The sequence below is a fragment of the Schistocerca americana genome, chromosome 3 (assembly GCF_021461395.2).
Source record: "Schistocerca americana isolate TAMUIC-IGC-003095 chromosome 3, iqSchAmer2.1, whole genome shotgun sequence".
NCBI lineage: Eukaryota > Metazoa > Arthropoda > Insecta > Orthoptera > Acrididae > Schistocerca > Schistocerca americana.
In genome coordinates, this window is record NC_060121.1 from 990281381 (window position 1) to 990298138 (window position 16758).

The following is a 16758-nucleotide window of genomic DNA, read 5'->3' on the forward strand; positions in this document are numbered from 1 at the left end:
ATTTTGCTAAAGAAATCTCCACCTGGGAACGTGTAGCAATGTTGTCTGTCAAGCAGTGTAAATGGCTCTAAGTTCATGCACAAAAGTGATCTTATACAACCAGCAAACAAGCTAAATCCATGTTAAGTAATCTCAACTATACAAGAGTAATGATTTTTAACAATCTTCAGTGCTGATGCGTAATAGTCTCATTACTAGTTGCACATCGTCTGTCAAATTTACCGCTACTGCGCTGCTGCTGTTCGAGGTGGCAACACTTTTCTTTAAGCAAAATGAACAGTTTGGACACACAATACCACACGCGCACAACACTAAAGTATTGTTTGCTGTCAAAACTATTTCATAAAACTTCCTGGCAGATTGAAACTGTGTGCCGGACCGAGACTCGAACTCGGGACCTTTGCCTTTCGCGGGCAAGTGCTCTACCAACTGAGCTACCCAAGCACAACTCAGACCATGTCCTCACAGCTTTAGTTGTTACTTAGTGAGATATTTGGCCCGGTCACGATCAATGGACCACCCTTCCTCATATGGTTACCAGTTAAATTGTTAAAGTAGCTTTTCATTTATTTGACCCTTTCCCGAGAGAGTAACAACCACGTGAAGATTCGCACTCTTCTTGTTTGTGCATGCTCGACAGGAACAAACGTCACTCTGGTATGGACAACTCATTGTTAGTTTCCACTGCTAGTGAAGCATGTGTTGATTGTGAATCACGTATCATATGTCTGTAGATGTACATGTTGTGATGTCATACGGCGCGCGTTAAGGACGGGTGAGTCATGAGAGAACGGAATGGAAGGCTAAGATGGTCAGCTGGCCATGACGGTAGTCTGACGTTTCAACGCTAGTTGCAATGTGGACACCGCCTCCCACACACGCGGCGTCTGGCTCAAAAGGCAGCAGTGCGTCATACACCGCAGGTATGGTAGCTTCGTAATTACATCCCGTTAGATTTTCCCGAGCACTGGTTTCCGAAATTTTTCTGTCGTCGGTCATTTACGAGTATTTCTATTATAACTGAAACATACTAGGCTATCATTACTTAGTGCTAATCAAACAGAAAAATCGGAATTTTCATTTTTATTCCTAACAAGCAGCAGCTGGTATCGACACGTTTCGTACACCTCTATTCTGTTGATAACATTCCTTGTTATATATATATATATATATATATATATATATATATATATATATATATATATGTAAAAAATCAGCGATGTCAATGGACGAAAAGAGTCTGACGGTTCTACGTGGTTCTTCTAATAACACTGTCATTTAAAAAAATATTAGCAATGCCACAGAGAAAGCAGTTTCGATAGTTACAGATGCATTGAATTGTTTCAGTGTTTCCGTCCGCTATTTACCAGTATCGTCACAAGCAATCGTATGTAATGTTACACTTATAGGGGTGGCGAGTTTTATTAAATATCGGAGAATTAGAGTAATTAAAATATAATAAGCCCATGAAGCCAGGAATTATGCAGAAACTTGATTTTGTTAATACCTAATTAATTTTTAAGATTCCTTACTTTAGTCGGTGAAAAACGAAACCTTTACAGGATTACTTTGTTGTCGGTCTGTCTGTGTGTTTGTTCGCCTGTTGAGAGACCTTTTTCTCAGGTATGAGTGGACGTATCAAGTAGAAATTTATGCCACATACTGAGGTCTTTGATCCCTTGCCGTTGTAAGAAAATTGAAGCTTGTGAGTCAATGCAATAAAATGATACAGCCGTTTATGTCACATATTTTGATACTCGCAAGCTCACTCATCAAAACCCGTACACTACTTCTCTTTGACCTAGAATCATGAAATTTGGCAAAAACGAAGGTTTCGCAATACAACCAAAGGGGAAATTTAGAAACTGTAAATATGTATTTATATCACACAAAAAATATTTGTCGTTTCTTATCTGACTCTCCGTCTGTTCGTCCGTATGTGAAGACCCCTTGAATTTCAAGTCACATACTAAGATCTACGGTAGCTTGATGGTGTAAAACATTGAAGCTTCTGAGTCAATGCGGTCAAAAGTTACGGCTGTTTATGTCACATACTGTATTTTGATACTTGCAAACTCACTCATCAAAACATACAGCGTACTTCCCGTTGGCCTAGAATCATGAAATCAGGCAAGAAGCAAGGTCAAAGGAAAAAATTCGGAATCTCTAAATTTGTAGTGTTGTTTTTTGGGTCATCAGTCTTCTGACTGGTTTGATGTGGCCAGCCCCAAATTCCTCTCTTGTGCCAACCTCTTCATCTCAGAGTAGCACTTGCAACCTACGCCCTCAATTATTTGCTGGATGTATTCCAATCACCGTTTCCCTCTACAGTTTTTGCCCTCTACAGCTCCCTCTAGTACCATGGAAGTTATTCCCTGATGTCTTAACAAATGTCCTATCATCCTGTTCCTTCTCTGTGTCAACGTTTTCCACATATTCCATTACTCTCTCATTCTGTGCATAACCTCGTCATTCCTTACCTTATCAGTCCACCTAATTTTCAACATTCGCCTATAGCACCACATCTCAAATGCTTCGATTCTCTTCTGTTCCGGTTTTCCCACAGTTCATGTTTCACTACCGTACAATGCTGCGCACTAGGCGTACATTCTCAGAAATTTCTTCCTCAAATTAAGGGCTATGTTTGGCACTAGTAGTCTTCTCTTGGCCAGAAACACCCTTTTTGCCAGATTTAGTCTGCTTTTGATGTCCTCCTTGCTCCACCAAGGTAGCGGAATTCTTAACTTCATCTACTTCATGATCATCAATCTTAATGCCAAGTTTGTCGCTGTTCTCATTTCGTCTTTCTTCGATTTTCTCTCAATCTCAATCCTTATTCTGTACTTATTAGACTGTTCAGTCCATTCAGCATATCATGTAATTCTCTTCACTTTCACTCAGGATAGCAATGTCATCAGCGACTCGTCTCAATGATATCCTTTCACCTTGTATTTTAATTCCACTCCTGAAGCTTTCTTTTATTTCCATAGTTGCCTCTTCGATGTACAGATTGATCAGTAGGGGGGAAAGACTACATCCTTGTCTTACACCCTTTTTAATCCGAGCACTTCGTTCATGGTCGTTAACTCTTATTATTCCTTCTTGGCTGTTGCACATATTCTATATTACCCGTCTCTTCCTATAGCTTACCCCTATTTTTCTCAGAACTGCGAACATCTTGCACGATTTTACACTGTCCAACGTTTTTTCCAGGTCGACAAATCCTATGAATGTGTCTTGATTTATTTATTTATTTTTTAGTATTGCTTCCATTATCAACCGCAATGTCAGAATTGCCTTTCCTAAAGCCAAATTGATCGTCATCTAGCACACTCTCAATTTTCTTTTCCATTCTTCTGTTTATTATTGTTGTCAACAACTTGGATGCACGAGCTGTTAAGCTGATTGTGCGATAGTATTTGCACTTGTCAGCTCTTGCAGACTTCAGAACTGTGTGGATGATATTTTTCCGAAAGTGAGATGGTATGTCCACAGACTCATATATCCTACACACCAACGTGAATAGTCGTTTTGTTGCCACTTCTCCCATTGATTTTAGAAATTCTGATGGAATATTATCTATCCCTTCTGCCTTATTTGATCTTAAGTCGTCCAAAGCTCTCTTAAATTCCAATGCTGCATCTCAGAAAACGACTTCTGTTTCTTCTTCTATCACATCTGACAAATCTTCCCCCTCATAGAGGCCTTCAATGTACTCTCACCACTTATCCGCTCTCTCCTCTGCACTTAGCAGTGGAATTCACATTGCACTCTTAATGTTATCACCCTTGCCTATTGCGTCACTGAAGGTTCTCTTAACTTTGCTGTATGCTGAGTCAGTCCTATCGTCAATCTTTTTTTTTTTTTTTTTCAATTTCTTCACATTTTTCATGCAGCCATTTCGTCTTAGCTTCCCTGCCCTTCCTATTTATTTCATTCCTCAGCAAGTTGTATTTCTGTATTCCCTGAACATTTCTGTACTTCCTTCTTTCATCGATCAACAGAAGTATTTCAGCTGTTACCCAAGGTTTCTTGTGTAATGCCCTTTTTAGAGATGTCCATTCCTCTTCAGCTGTTTTGCCTACTGAGGTATTCCTTATTGCTGTATTTATAGCCTTAGAGATCATGAAGAGTGTCTAGTCATGCCTCAGTATTTCTCTATCCCACTTCTTTGCGTACTGATATCATACGAAGAAATTTTTGTCATTTGTTGTTAGATTGTCTGTCTGTCCGTTCGTCAGTTAATAACCATTTTTTTTTCAGGAACGGTTTGACGTAGCAGGTTGAAATTTATGTCACATACTAAAGTCTATGGTATTTTGGTGATATAATAAACTTTAGCCTCTAAGTCAATGCAGTCGAAAGATACGCCCATTTAAGTCATATATTTTGATAGTCACCGACTTACTCATCGAAACCAATAGCGTACTTCCCGTCGGTCTAGAAACATGAAATTTGGCAAGGAGCGAGGTTTCACTGTAGAAGTAAAGAAAAAAATCCTAAAATTGTTAATTTGTAATTATCTCTCATGAAACAAATATTTCTTCTGACGATTGTTATCCAATATCAAACTTGAAATTATAACAATCAGTAGTTCTGCATTCAGGCCGACAGGGTCGCAACGGTAAAAAACAAACACCAGGCGATGAACGACTTCATTGTTCATATGACGCGTTTCGGAATTTATACATCATCAGATGTCCGGGAGCGACTGCTGCTCGTAGGTATGGCGTTTCGACCTGTATGTGAAGAAAACATTCACAACTGCTGGATACCCTATGATGGACAAATTCCGAAACGCGTCATATGAGTAAAGAAGTAATTCATTACCTCATGTCTGACTTTTTCCATCGCAACCCAGACAGCCTGAATTCGGAGCTACTCATTATTATAACAAAGTTCGCCTGACACCCGCGTGACTCTATGTCACATTTATATTATTGAAATTAAAAATTTCTCGAAAATGTTGGAATCCCTGCGACCGATATCTTGCCAGTACCAATGCCGGTAACAGGCAAAAATAGTAAAGATTCTCGATTCCCGGGATGGATGGATTGTCTACGTAGATAATTAAGTTTGTACAGACCCCTCAGTGCGCAAATCCTACTCACATCTGGTCAATTTCGTTATTAATTTCATGTATGATGAGGTCATAAATAGCTAGTGACGATACTTGGTACTGGTAAATTTTGTCATCAATTTTGCTGATCGTTAGTGATTTTCCCCAAGATGGCGTTATCCATTAACAGTAAGCCCTTTGTAGGAATGTGAATGGTGTCTCGCGCATGGTTATACGAGGGTTGGAACTATAATAGTGGCAACTATTTATTTAGAGCTCGTACAAAATAGATATGTGTTTCACAGTTTTACCAAAGTAGTCACCAGCATTGTGTATAGCCCCTGCCAGCGATGTGGAAGTCGTAGGATACTCTTAGCAGTGCCAGTTCTGTTGACAGTTCGAGCGGCGCGGTCTATTGCCCGACGAATTTGTAGCAGTTCTGAAGCGAATGCCGTGAAGTGTTTTCTTCAGTTTAGAAATCGAGTTGAACTCCCGAGGGCTTGAGTCAGGGGAGTGCAGTAGGTGGTACAGCAGCCGCATCAGTCAAACAAATCAGTAACAGCTTGCACTGTACGTGCTTGAGCATTGTCCTGCAAAATGATGGTCAGGTCCTGCAGAAAGTGTCATCACGTCTGTCTCCAAGCAGTTCATTTTTGGAACACAACCTACGACCAGCTTAGAGACAGACGTGATGACACTTTCCGCAGGACCTGACCATCATTTTGCACGACAATGCTCAAGCACGTACAGTGCAAGCTGTTACTGATTTGTTTGACTGATGCGGCTGCTAAGTGCTGTACCACCTACTGCACTTCCCTGACTTAATCCCTTGTGAGTTCAACTCGATTTCTAAACTGAAGGAAACACTTCACGGCATTCGCTTCAGTACTGCTACAAATTTGTGGAGCAATAGACCGCGCCGCTCGAACTGTCAACACAACTGGCACTGCTAAGAGTATCCTACGACTTCCACATCGCTGGCAGGGGTTATACACAATACTGGTGACTACTCTGAAGGAGAGTAAAACTTTGAAACACGCATCTATTTTGTACGAGCTCTAAATAAATAGTTGCCACTATTAAAGTTCCAACCCTCGTATAAGAGAGGCGGCTTTAGCGGTTAGGAGATGTCAACATAAGGCAGCCTACCGTGTCTGCGTAGTAAAACGTTGACTAACACATACTGTAATAATGACATTGACTGTATAGCTACCTGTGTTTGTTTGACTGTATATTGTTCCTTGATGGCGTTAAAGTGCTACAAGGCAATCTACTGCCTGTGCTATCCAACACTGCTGAGTCACCTGCCACCAGATAAAACGCTGAACAAATCATAACAACATTTGTATAATTCCTTGATAACCAGTTGTCGTTGGCCTTATTAAACTGCCACATGTTTAGTCAAGTAATGTGCATCTCCGCTGCGATCTCAGAAGTCAGACTGATGTCGACTAAATTAACTATATGTGCGTATATTTGTAATATTTTAGGTTACTTGTTTGTCCGACTACAGTCGTACACAAATCTATGTTTGGATTAATGGATCTCTTTCACATTTATCGTCAGTAAAAGGAATTTATTTTAAATTGCTTTTCATTTTCTAGCCCCCATCCTATTGTTTTGCACTCATTACTCTCTCCTCTAAGGGCTGTGGCGGACTGTCGTCGATCAGACTCATTACAGTCTCGTTTCTTTTCAGGCAATCGCCAGGCGGTGAGGTAGTGGGGCCAACTGTGAGGAACAGCGAAGGTATTGCCAGCCCTGTTGCCTACTTTACAACCCAAGAAGGCTCCCCGCAAATTCGTGTCGGAAGCGGGACACTGGTACTGCTTTAACACTGTTTCGGACAATGTTCTTCTTTGCCCCACACTAAAACTAAAGTTTTGTAAATGAACGTTGTTACTTGCGTAATTGTTACAGTGCAAGGAGTTTTTTTTTTTTTTTTCATTCGATGTCTGAAGGGAACGGCTTGCCCATTTTCGAATAGTCGATGGGTTCGTTTGGTCCAGGGCTATGTGCTCTGCTGTGATGACAATGTTTATTAAAATTTGTGGTTGAGGGATAGTCTAATTCATTTTATTGTTTTCCATACGGAGGAATATTAAAAACTCCGGCTTATGCCTTACAGCTGAGAGAAAAACTTCCCTTAAAAAACCTCGGTCAGGGATGATTCACCTAATCTTAAGGCTGTTTCAAATATTGCAAGATGTCTGCTTCATCTATTATTCCCTCAAATGTGCTTGCTTTGGCAATGGGTGGGTGGGGATATTTATATCGTAGAAAACCTAATATAATCGGTTGTTGTTTGTACAATTCTCTTGTTTTTATTTCTGAGGTTAATCTTGATATCCCAAAATTGGCTGATAATCTTATTATTCTTTGCTCTATTGGCTCAAAACGTGCTAGTTGATACAGGTCTCTTCTATTGGACCAGGGCTGCTTTAACAGCTATTCTTAACATTCTTCTTTCTGTGCTAAACATCCGTTGTGTATGAGCAGCACATGTCATCCAAACGGGTACCGCGTATTCTACAATTGGTCTGATGAAGCTGCGGCAAGTATGGATGAGTATGGATATACACTGAAGAGCTAAAGAAACTGGTACACCTGCCTAGTATCGTGTAGGGCCTTCGCGAGCACGCGGAAGTGCCGCAACACGACGTGGCATGGACTCGAGTAATGTCTGAAGTAGTGCTGGAGGGAATTAACACCATGCACCCTGCAGGGTTGTCCATAAATCCGTAAGGGTACGACGGGCTGGAGATCTCTTCTGAACAGCACGCTAAAAGCCGTCCCAGATATGCTCAGTAATGCTAATGTCTGGGGAGTCTGGTGGCCAGCGGAAGTGTTAAAACCCAGAAAAGAGTTCCTGGAGCCACTCTGTAGCAATTCTGGACTTGTGGGGTGTCGCATTGTCCTGCTGGAACTGCGTGAGTCCGTCGGAATGCACGATGGACATGAACGGATGAAGGTGATCAGACAGGATGCTTACGTGCGTCTAGGTAAGTCGTTTCTGGAGGTACCAGGGGTCCCATATCGTCTCAGCTGCACGCGCGCCACACCACTACAGAGCCTCCACCCCGCTGACATGCAGGGTCCAAACATTCGTGAGGTTAGCTCCACACCCGTACACGTCCATCCGCTCGATACAATCTGAAACGAGACTCGTCCGACCGGACAACATGTTTCCAGTCATCAACAGTCGAATGTCGGTACTGACGGGCCCAGGCGGGACGTAAAGCTTTGTGTCGTGCAGTCATCAAAGGAACACGAGTGGGCCTTCGGCTCCGAAAGCCCATATCGACGATGTTTCGTAGAATGGTTCGCCGCTGACACTTGTTGATGGCCCAGCATTGAAATCTGCAGCAATTAGCGGAAGGGTTGTACTTCTGTCACGTTGAACGATTCTCTTCAGTTGTCGTTGCTCCCGTTCTTGGAGGATCTTTTTCCGGCCCCAGCGATGTCGGAGATTTGATGTTTTAGCGGATATCCGTTATTCACGGTACACTCGTGAAATGGGCGTACGGGAAAATCCCCACTTCATAGCTGTCTGTCTCGGGGATACCGTGTCCCATCGTTCGTGCGCCAACTGTAACACCACGTTCAAACTCACTTAAATATTGTTCCACAAAAACACGGGAGAACTGCCGTAAGTCAGTAACATCTTGCCACGATATTTCGGCACAAAGTCTTTTGGCCATCTTCAGGTGAGTACAGCTGTAGAAGTACTTAAGACAGTTCTCCCGTGTTTTTATAGAACAATCAGTACGCCGGGAAAATTTCAAACATCACACTTAAATCTTGATAACCTGCCATCGTAACAGCAGTAACAGATCTAACAACTGCGCCAGACACTTGTCTACTATAGGCGTTGCCGACCGCAGCGCCGTATTCTGCCTGTTTACATATCTCTGTGTTTGAATATACGTGCCTATACCAGTTTCTTTGGCGCTTCAGTGTAGTAGCGCCATAGAATTTTCCTGAGATTAGCTTTAGCAATCCGAGTCTTTTCCGGGATTTTAATATTAGTTTCATGATTGCCGGTCTGTGACATCCGAATACTGTCGAAGGTTATTCCTAGGTATTTAGTAGTTTTGCTTGAAGCTACTTGTTTTCCGCATTGGTATACACACAGATTTTCAGATTTTCAGTGTCGTGTGGTTCACATTTTTGTGGTGATTATGAGTTAATTCATAACGGCATTTTGTTCAACGTGCATTAACAGCCTATGTTTATAGAATTCCCTGCGAGAAAATTTTAAATTTTCGCTGTACCTGAAGAACCACGTCAAATTGCATCAGTCCCTATGGTTTTAACTTCTAAACAAATGGTTAAAATGGCTCTAAGCACTATGGGACTTAACATCTGAGGTCATCAGTCCCCTAGAACTTAGAACTAATTAAACCTAACTAACCTCAGGACATCACACACATCCATGCCCGAGGCAGGATTCGAACCTGCGACCGTAGCAGCAGCGCGGTTCCGGACTGAAGCGCCTAGAACCGCTCGGCCAGGTGCCACCAAACATTAGCTTCTTGTGGAAGTGTTTTGATAAAAAAAAATGACAGCCTGATTAATTTTTAGACGCACTAAACATTCTGATTATAGTGTAAAGTGTAAAGTAATCGCTAAATGCGTCGTACGACTCGATCAAATGGGCATTTAAGAACAGAACAAGTCCGAAAATGCCGCCACGCTACAGCTTCTTTCACGAAATCACTGTAACATTTACTATTTCAAATAATTGTTGCACGCACACTACATAAATTAAGAACAAGAAGCAGTCGTAAATCTGCTAATGTGAGCCGTCTCCCGTCCCTCGTCTTTTTCTTCGTCGCCGTTGTGGTGCACGCAGCTCGCTGTCGCGGTGTCTCGCTTTTTGCAGTTTTTATTACGTTGCATCTCAGGGACGTGACTGCTACGCAGATATCTCGCAAAGGAGACGTCACAAGCCAAGCCTAGTTAAGAATCCTCATACGTGGTTCACAGTTCTAACCCGACAAGTTATGGATAATCTTATGTGTTGAGAGAAACCACACTATTATTTGTACGTAATGTTCTGGCCTTATCACAGTTGGCAGGAAACGTTCATGCTCTCGTTCTGTATCTTTGGCTAAAATGTTCATTCTTATCTATTATGTGAATATACGAGTAGGTATCATTTGCGCCACTTTTTTTTTTTTTTTTTTTTTTTTTGTTGCGTATGGTTTTCAACATAAAATCCAATCCAGAGATCGTAGCCTGATATGAATGCAATCGATATTACTCAGACAATTGACTGTAGCGCTGCAGCGTATCATACGATAGCGCGTTAATCCTATGCAGGTAAAAAAAGATGGGAGTTGTTTACGTCACAAACTTGCCGACGTCCGTCGTCTCATGCATCCCAATAACATCAGATGTTCACCGCATTTACACCTGCACGATTCACCGCGGTGGTACTTCCCGTGACGTCATTCTGACGTGACCCTGCCCACCGTTGGGGATATCTATTGACTTTCATGGTCGTAGCCTAAATAGTTTCGGTACTGTGATTGTGTGGAGACGCAGCTGTTTCATCAAAAATGACAGCTTGCGTCGTTGACGAGTGTATTAATCGATTCGGTCGTAATCTAAACTTTAAAGGAATCACATTTCCTTCTTAAGTGGAGCCGTTGCAGTAATATTTTCTTTTGTATACGTGAATTAGCTGTGGGGAGGGGTCGTGAGTCGTAGTTGGGTAGCTTAGTCGGTGTCGGCACGCTAGCTCAGCGTGTTCGGTCAGAAATTTAGCTGCCCTCTGTTACAAAAAACTAGGTTAATGGATCAACGATGGACTTGAACAAGCGTCATGGGACGTCCGCACCGAACAATAGCGACCAAAATGAGAACATAAAATAAAAAAACTAAGAAGTCGGTAGAGCACTTGCCCGTGAAAGGCAAAGGTCTCGAGTTATAGTCTCAGTTCGGCACACAGTTTTAATCTGCCAGGAAGTTTCATGTCAGCGCACATTCCGCTGCAGAGTGACAAACTCATATTGGATTCTTTGCTATGTTTTTCATTGCCTTCCAAACCGCAGACGCTGTGACGTACGAGCCACGCTGTAATGTCAACGGCGTCGTCTCCGCACAACACACGGCTGCATGACTGTTCTGGTTGTTGGTGCAGTATCTCAGACCTAAATTCCTCCCACCGATAATTATTCATTGTTCACATTTCCTCCACCTTAAAATTTTCTCGCTAGAACAGCTGGAGTCAGCGGTCACGTGTGTGTGTGTGTGTGTGTGTGTGTGTGTGTGTGTGTGTGTGTGTGTGTGTGTGCTTTCCTTCGCTTTTCTGAAGAAGACCATGGCCCAAAACTTTTGTGAACATCTTTTCGTCGTGCCTGCTTGCTGCTCGGCGTGTGAGTAGCAATCTATCCTCTTCACAGTACGGTTATTCCCTCGTCAAGTTTGTTGAAAATAATCCACTCCAATTCAACAGTAACAGTGATTTACATATTAATAACAATACGAGAAGAGAAAAATGGCATTCATTACGCCACATTAAGCCTATTTGTAGCACAAACCGGGATTCACAACGCTGCAACCAAAAGTTTTGATCACTTACCCGGTGATATCGAATGCCTGACAGACGACGAAGTAAAATTTGAAACTAAACTGAAAACGTTTCTCTTTGACAAATTCGCCTATTCCGCAGAAGACTATCTATTATTGTAATTAGTAAATGATGATGACTAGGAATTACTAACATCAGTCAGTCTTTAATTAAAAAGCTAATAAATGGTAAGCATGGAGGCATAACTACAAAAAGAAGAAATGATGTTAATATATACACATCAAAAAAATTTGCATCACCTCGGTTCCGAGATTTCCGGAACCTGTACAGAAAACTGGAATAGAGATCAACATAAACATCATTTTCGCCCTTTTTACTGCTCATTAAAATCACACATTGCATGTTGTACCACCACACAACAAGACATTCAGAGGTGGTGGTCCTGATTGCTGTACACACCGGTACCTCTAATACCCAGTAGCACGTCCTCTTACATTGACGCATGCCTGTATTCTTCGTGGCACACTATCCATAAGTTCATCAAGGCACTGTTGGTCCAGATTGTCCCATTCCTGAACGGCGATTCGGCGAAGATCCCTCAGATTAATTGATTGGTCACTTCGTCCGTAAACAGCCCTTTTCAATCTATCCCAGGCGTGGTAAATAGGGTTCATGTCTGGAGAACATGCTGGCCACTCTAGTCGAGCGATGTCGTTATCCTGAAGGAAGTCATACGCAAGATGTGAACGATGGGGGCGGGAATTGTCGTCCACGAAGAGGAATGCCTCGCCAGTATGCTGCCGATATGGTTGCACTATCGGTCGGAGGATGGCATTCGCGTATCCCACAGCCGGTACGGCGCTTTCCATGACCACCAGCGGCGCACGTCGGCCCCTCATAATGCAACCCCAAAACAGCAGGGAACATCCACATTGCTGCACTCGCTGGACAGTGTGTCTAAGGCGTTCAGCCTGACCGGGTTGCCTCCAAACACGTCTCCGACGATTGTCTGGTTGAAGGCATATGCGACATTCGTCGGTGAAGAGAATGTGATACTAATCCTGCGCGCCCCATTCGGCATGTTGTTGGGCCCATGTGTACCACGATCCATGGTGTCATGGTTGCAAGGATGGACTTTGGGAGTGAAGTTGCGCATCATGCAGCCTATTGCACACAGTTTGAGTCGTAACACGACGTCCTGTGGCTGCTCAAAAAACATTATTCAACATGGTGGCTTTGCTGTCAGGGTTCCTGCGAGCCATGATCCGTTGGTAGCGATCATCCACTGCAGTAGTAGCCATCGGGTGGCCTGAGCGAGGCATGTCATCGACAGTTCCTGTCTCTTTGTATCTCATCATGTCCGAACAACATCGCTTTGATTCATTACGAGACGCCTTGACACTTTCCTTGTTGAGAGCCCTTCCTGGCACAAAGTAACAATGCGGACGCAATCGAACCGCGGTATTGACCGTCTAGCAATGGTTGAACTACAGACAACACGAGCCGTTTACCTCCTTCCAGGTGGAATGACTGGTATTGATCGGCTGTCGGACCCCCTCCGTCTAGTAGGCGCTGCTCTTGCATGGTTGTTTACATCTTTGGACGCGTTTAGTGACATTTCTGAACAGTCTAACGGACTGTGTCTGTAATACAACATCCACAGTCAACGTCTATCTTCAGGACATCATGGAACCAGAGTGATTCAAAACTTTTTTGATGTGTGTAAAATGACTCGTTCCACGTCATTAAGACTTATCGCGCATATGATATGTGGAACATGAAACTAACTATAGGTATATCACAAAGCTTGGTATAGACTTCTATATTTTAAAAACCACAAAATGAAATTGAAATATAAAATGAAGAAAATGATCAATACATACGTAAATTGCAATCGTGATATGTTTGGGTTGGTTATTCCTGAAAACCTGACAGAGTTACTGGCGGGAAATGTTCCGTGAAAAGAAGGAAAGAGACCACTGTTGGAAAAGTTGACCAATATGTCAAACAGGTTAGACTATCATTACTAAAAAGCTAAATATCTATATTACAGCGTCTAAGCGTTTGAGACCATTCCCTCAATCACATTCACAGTATTGCACAATGCCGGAACATGTTAAAAAATTATACCGTTTTTTCATACTGTAAACTGCCGTTACTGGTCACACAGTGAATGACACATCATAGATAAGATTTCAGAGTGATAAGACGTTTAAAATACAGTGAAATTAATGCACTGACAATCTAGTAAAACAAGAACTCTATCCTACATGGAGGGACGCCTCTATGCACGTCTGTTTCTTTGACATTTCAATAATTGTTCACTTTGTTGACATGCCCAAGGTACGATAGCATGCGTTGCGGCTTCGCTTGGGTGTCGCCTTACAGGGGTTGACACTCTGAGGGGCCTAGAGCGCCACCATGCCAGTCAACTCCTTCTGCGCCTACCAGCTGCACCATCATCGGTGGCTCCGTTGACCCTGAAATATCCACCCTGTCGACCCCCACCTGTACCCATCTGGGAACGAGTTGACCTCCAGGACACCTGCGGCGGCTCCCGTGGATGCAGGATTGGGGTGGAGTCCTCATTGTAGCGTCCATTACTGTGGCGATCGTCGCCCCCATTGTCACGCTACAGCACCGAGCCGTAGCGGCTGGCCCTATGGTGTTCGACTTGCATCGCTGATATCGATATTCGCCGGCCGCTGTGACCGAGCAGTTCTAGGCGCTTCAGTCTGGAACCGCGCGACCGCTACGGTCGCAGGTTCGAATCCTGCCTCGGGCATGGGTGTTTGTGATGTCCTTAGGTTAGTTAGGTTTAAGTAGTTCTAAGTTGTAGGGGACTGATGACCTCAGATGTTAAGTCCCATAGTGCTCAGAGCCATTTGAAGCATATGGATATTCGGCTGTCCTGTTATCTTTGACTGCTCCCTCGGCGGGTTTTCCGGGTGAATATGGAACGAGCGAGTCACCGGTGGCGTTCAACGAGCCAAGTTGTGTTGAAAACATGCCCGCGTCCCCAACTGTAGTGCATGGGACCCGCCGTGCTCGCCGCCCTTGTCTTTCGGCGCGCGCCGGATGTATGGTGACGATCATTGGGCGCCTTGACGTGCAAAATTGTGGTGGGTTCGTCGTCTCACGCTGAACAGCTTCCCAGCTCGTAACTTGCAAGCTCCAAGTTACATATGACTTTTATTCTGTGTTTAACTAAGAAGATTGTTGAAACTTATTGAGGCATGGGTAGCTGCCGGAGATGATTCTGAACTTGGTTCCACAGTGGCTATTTTAAGGAGGCTGATGTTCCTCGTTCCGTTTTTGATCGTCCGTGGAGTGTGTGTTTTAAGTGGTTTTCATGCAAATTTTTACTTGTTTCAGGACATATCGTCCGCTTTGGGACTAGTTGCGGATGTGTACGTGCCCGGCAGCCGTAGAGTTAGTGGGTTAATCATTTCTCACGGCAGCATTTGGTATGTTTATTTAATGTTGAAAGTGCCTTTAGGCAACTGGAAGTGATCTCTAAGTTTCCTGCTAATTTACTGGGAGACGGGTAATGTTAGAATACTCCACCTTAAGAATTTGGGGGCTTGCTTATTATATATTCCAGTGTGGCTGTGATTTGACCTTGTTTTCATTGCAATCTACTTGTGCTGCTGGTCATCTGTTAAGACTGCTCGTTCCATGGCGTCGGCGTGGTTATGGATTCCTGTCACGACCGCTCATTGTGGGGCCGCTCGGATTATATGGTTCGAATGGCTCTGAGCGCTATGGGACTTAGCATCTGAGGTCACCAGTCCCCTACAACTTAGAACTACTTAAACCTAACTAACCTAAGCACATCACTCACATCCGTGCCCGAGGCAGGATTCGAACCTGCAACCGTAGCGGTCGCGCGGTTCCAGAGTGAAGCGCCTAGAACCGCTCGGTCACACCGGCCGGCTCGGATTATATACACTCCTGGAAATGGAAAAAAGAACACATTGACACCGGTGTGTCAGACCCACCATACTTGCTCCGGACACTGCGAGAGGGCTGTACAAGCAATGATCACACGCACAGCACAGCGGACACACCAGGAACCGCGGTGTTGGCCGTCGAATGGCGCTAGCTGCGCAGCATTTGTGCACCGCCGCCGTCAGTGTCAGCCAGTTTGCCGTGGCATACGGAGCTCCATCGCAGTCTTTAACACTGGTAGCATGCCGCGACAGCGTCGACGTGAACCGTATGTGCAGTTGACGGACTTTGAGCGAGGGCGTATAGTGGGCATGCGGGAGGCCGGGTGGACGTACCGCCGAATTGCTCAACACGTGGAGCGTGAGGTCTCCACAGTACATCGATGTTGTCGCCAGTGGTCGGCGGAAGGTGCACGTGCCCGTCGACCTGGGACCGGACCGCAGCGACGCACGGATGCACGCCAAGACCGTAGGATCCTACGCAGTGCCGTAGGGGACCGCACCGCCACTTCCCAGCAAATTAGGGACACTGTTGCTCCTGGGGTATCGGCGAGGACCATTCGCAACCGTCTCCATGAAGCTGGGCTACGGTCCCGCACACCGTTAGGCCGTCTTCCGCTCACGCCCCAACATCGTGCAGCCCGCCTCCAGTGGTGTCGCGACAGGCGTGAATGGAGGGACGAATGGAGACGTGTCGTCTTCAGCGATGAGAGTCGCTTCTGCCTTGGTGCCAATGATGGTCGTATGCGTGTTTGGCGCCGTGCAGGTGAGCGCCACAATCAGGACTGCATACGACCGAGGCACACAGGGCCAACACCCGGCATCATGGTGTGGGGAGCGATCTCCTACACTGACCGTAGACCACTGGTGATCGTCGAGGGGACACTGAATAGTGCACGGTACATCCAAACCGTCATCGAACCCATCGTTCTACCATTCCTAGACCGGCAAGGGAACTTGGTGTTCCAACAGGACAATGCACGTCCGCATGTATCCCGTGCCACCCAACGTGCTCTAGAAGGTGTAAGTCAACTACCCTGGCCAGCAAGATCTCCGGATCTGTCCCCCATTGAGCATGTTTGGGACTGGATGAAGCGTCGTCTCACGCGGTCTGCACGTCCAGCACGAACGCTGGTCCAACTGAGGCGCCAGGTGGAAATGGCATGGCAAGCCGTTCCACAGGACTACATCCAGCATCTCTACGATCGTCT

General features: G+C 44.5%; 1 protein-coding gene across 1 annotated transcript in view; it reads left to right on the forward strand.

Annotated features, from left to right (window-relative positions):
- Nucleotides 1–846: 846 nt before the first annotated feature.
- Nucleotides 847–16758, forward strand: part of LOC124607485 (adenosine 5'-monophosphoramidase HINT3-like) — a 191664-nt gene continuing 175752 nt past the window's right edge. Inside the window, exon 1 of the mRNA XM_047139855.1 lies at nucleotides 847–923. Coding sequence (XP_046995811.1) covers nucleotides 857–923 — 67 coding nt within the window. The 5' untranslated portion in view covers nucleotides 847–856. The remainder of the gene's footprint in view (nucleotides 924–16758) is intronic.